This window comes from Phalaenopsis equestris, unplaced genomic scaffold (genome assembly GCF_001263595.1).
Source record: "Phalaenopsis equestris unplaced genomic scaffold, ASM126359v1 Scaffold000552, whole genome shotgun sequence".
Taxonomy (NCBI): Eukaryota; Viridiplantae; Streptophyta; class Magnoliopsida; order Asparagales; family Orchidaceae; genus Phalaenopsis; species Phalaenopsis equestris.
In genome coordinates this window covers 3459005-3461093 of record NW_018164992.1, presented here as the reverse complement: position 1 = coordinate 3461093, position 2089 = coordinate 3459005, and the positions used below count along the sequence as shown (strand labels likewise).

General features: G+C 43.4%; 1 protein-coding gene across 1 annotated transcript; it reads right to left on the bottom strand.

Annotated features, from left to right (window-relative positions):
* Positions 1-61: 61 nt before the first annotated feature.
* Positions 62-1462, bottom strand: LOC110029215. The gene is made up of 2 exons (XM_020731398.1): positions 1100-1462; positions 62-997 (listed from the first exon to the last, which is right to left on the bottom strand). Exons 1-2 carry the CDS (start codon positions 1460-1462, stop codon positions 407-409), a joined length of 954 nt encoding a protein of 317 aa, XP_020587057.1. The 3' UTR covers positions 62-406.
* Between the last annotated feature and the right edge of the window lie 627 nt (positions 1463-2089).

Sequence of the window (2089 nt, the reverse complement as noted above, 5' to 3'; positions counted from 1 at the left end):
ATATATATAATATAATTTTGAAAAAACTTAAATATTTGCATTTCATATGCAGTACCAGGCAAGTATATATAAGTTCTTTTGATGTCTTCTTCTTCAGAAAACGTACAAAACACAAAAATGAAAACACATATTTACAGAGAGTTTTAGAACATATATTTTTAGCTATTGCTTTCATTACAATTTTCTTCTGAATGTCTAATTCGTCAGAACATACCTTCAGCATAATAGATGATCCCAAAACAGCTTCACTTCCTCCTGAACCATCACTTCCAGCAGGTTACTTTCCATATCTCCTTCCTTCAAGAGCCTGGCAATTTCAATCATTTTCAAAGATAATTCAGAAGAAACCTCTCCAGTCGAGTTCAGAAAATCAAATCGATCAGCCCGCCTTAAGACGAGCCTCATCTTATCGCTCCTTAAAGCAACACATTTGGTGCCAAGCTCCCACAACACTGTACCGCTCAGCAGAAGATTGCTTGCCCATAGGCCATCTGAGCCCTCCTTTCACATCTGGATCTATTATAGCAGAGATTACTATCTTGTTCAGAGATTCATTTTCCTCATTATCTATGATTTTCATTTTTCTTCCGGTGAACAGAAAAAGTCGAAGATCTAGCTTCTTGTAGAGGCAAGATAAGTCTGCCACCAGATGCCGCACTACATTTTCTTCAATCTTGTGTAATTTTAGTTGTCCGCTCTGTGTAAGGGTACACTTGCATGTAATTGTTGAATCTGGTCTGTGCTTATCAGAAATCCTAATATGATAATGATCCTTCTCAGAGTGAAATGAAAGGCCAATTTTGGGAGCTACTGTAATTTGGACATTTTCCATGTGTGAATGTGGAACATTTGTACAGAATATTTTGCGCAAGTTATTAGTAGAATTAACTGGCGTAGATGCTGCCTTCTTGATGGAATCGAGGCTACCTGAAGAACCTCCATGGAAGGGAAAAAATTTGCTTACATAAGATGATGCAGAGATGCGTACGTCTGTAACCTGCAAACAAGTTACAGGGAGAATTTCAGGAGGTTAAAGGTACAGGTAGTACAGCTTCGCCTCCTCGTCTCCACCATGCTTCAGCTCGTTTCTCGCACTTACCGCAGCCGCGATCAAGTCAGGCACCACCCTCTCCGCTATTGAAACCCAGGGCGTCATATCCTGCCCTTCACCAGCATTCTCCTCCGATCCCCCGCCGCCGACGAGAACCAGGGGCTTTTCACCATCCCTCTGCTCTAAGATCTCCCAGTCAAAAGGCTCCAGCCGGAAAAAGGCGGGGATGGGGTCGCGGTTGGAGGCGGCGCCGACAGGCCACCACCGGTAGATGGAATCTGCCGCGTATACGATCTTTCCGGCACCATGGGTTTCGTGCCGCCGGCGACTACAGCCGAGATTTAGGGTTTCCTTGAAGCGTGGGTTGAGAGGCGGGAATTGGTGAAGGTGTGGGAGCTGATCGGTCGCCATCCTTGTTGTGATGCCGCTTGCGAGGAGGAATGTAAGCCATGTGTCACCTCCCAAAAGAGCCCTTATGGGTGGTGGGCAGCCCAGGACTTAAATACTGCTTTTCGGCCCTACACCTAGCCGATGTGGGACTATTTGTCCGTGACATTCTCCTCCACCCAATCACGTGACGCCCTCGTCACGGATCGGCTCCACCGAGGGTCCCACTGGACCATGGAGAGTCCACACACCTGGCAGGCAGTAGTCTGCTTTGATACCACTTGTCACCTCCCAAAAAAGCCCTTATGGGTGGTGGGCAGCCCAGGACTTAAATACTGCTTTTCGGCCCTACACCTAGCCGATGTGGGACTATTTGTCCGTGACACATGGCTTGGTTTCAAATTGTTGCTCCAAAAATTGGTTCTCATACATGTATATAAGATATAATTAACCTTATATAATATATTTGTCATTTTGTGTCATTTTCCCATTTCAACTTATGATACATATATATATATATATATATATATATACACACAATATAATCTATACATATAATATATGTAATATATATAATATATTATAATATAATCTATATAATATATATATCTACACGCGCGCGCGCGCGCACACACACACACATATATATAT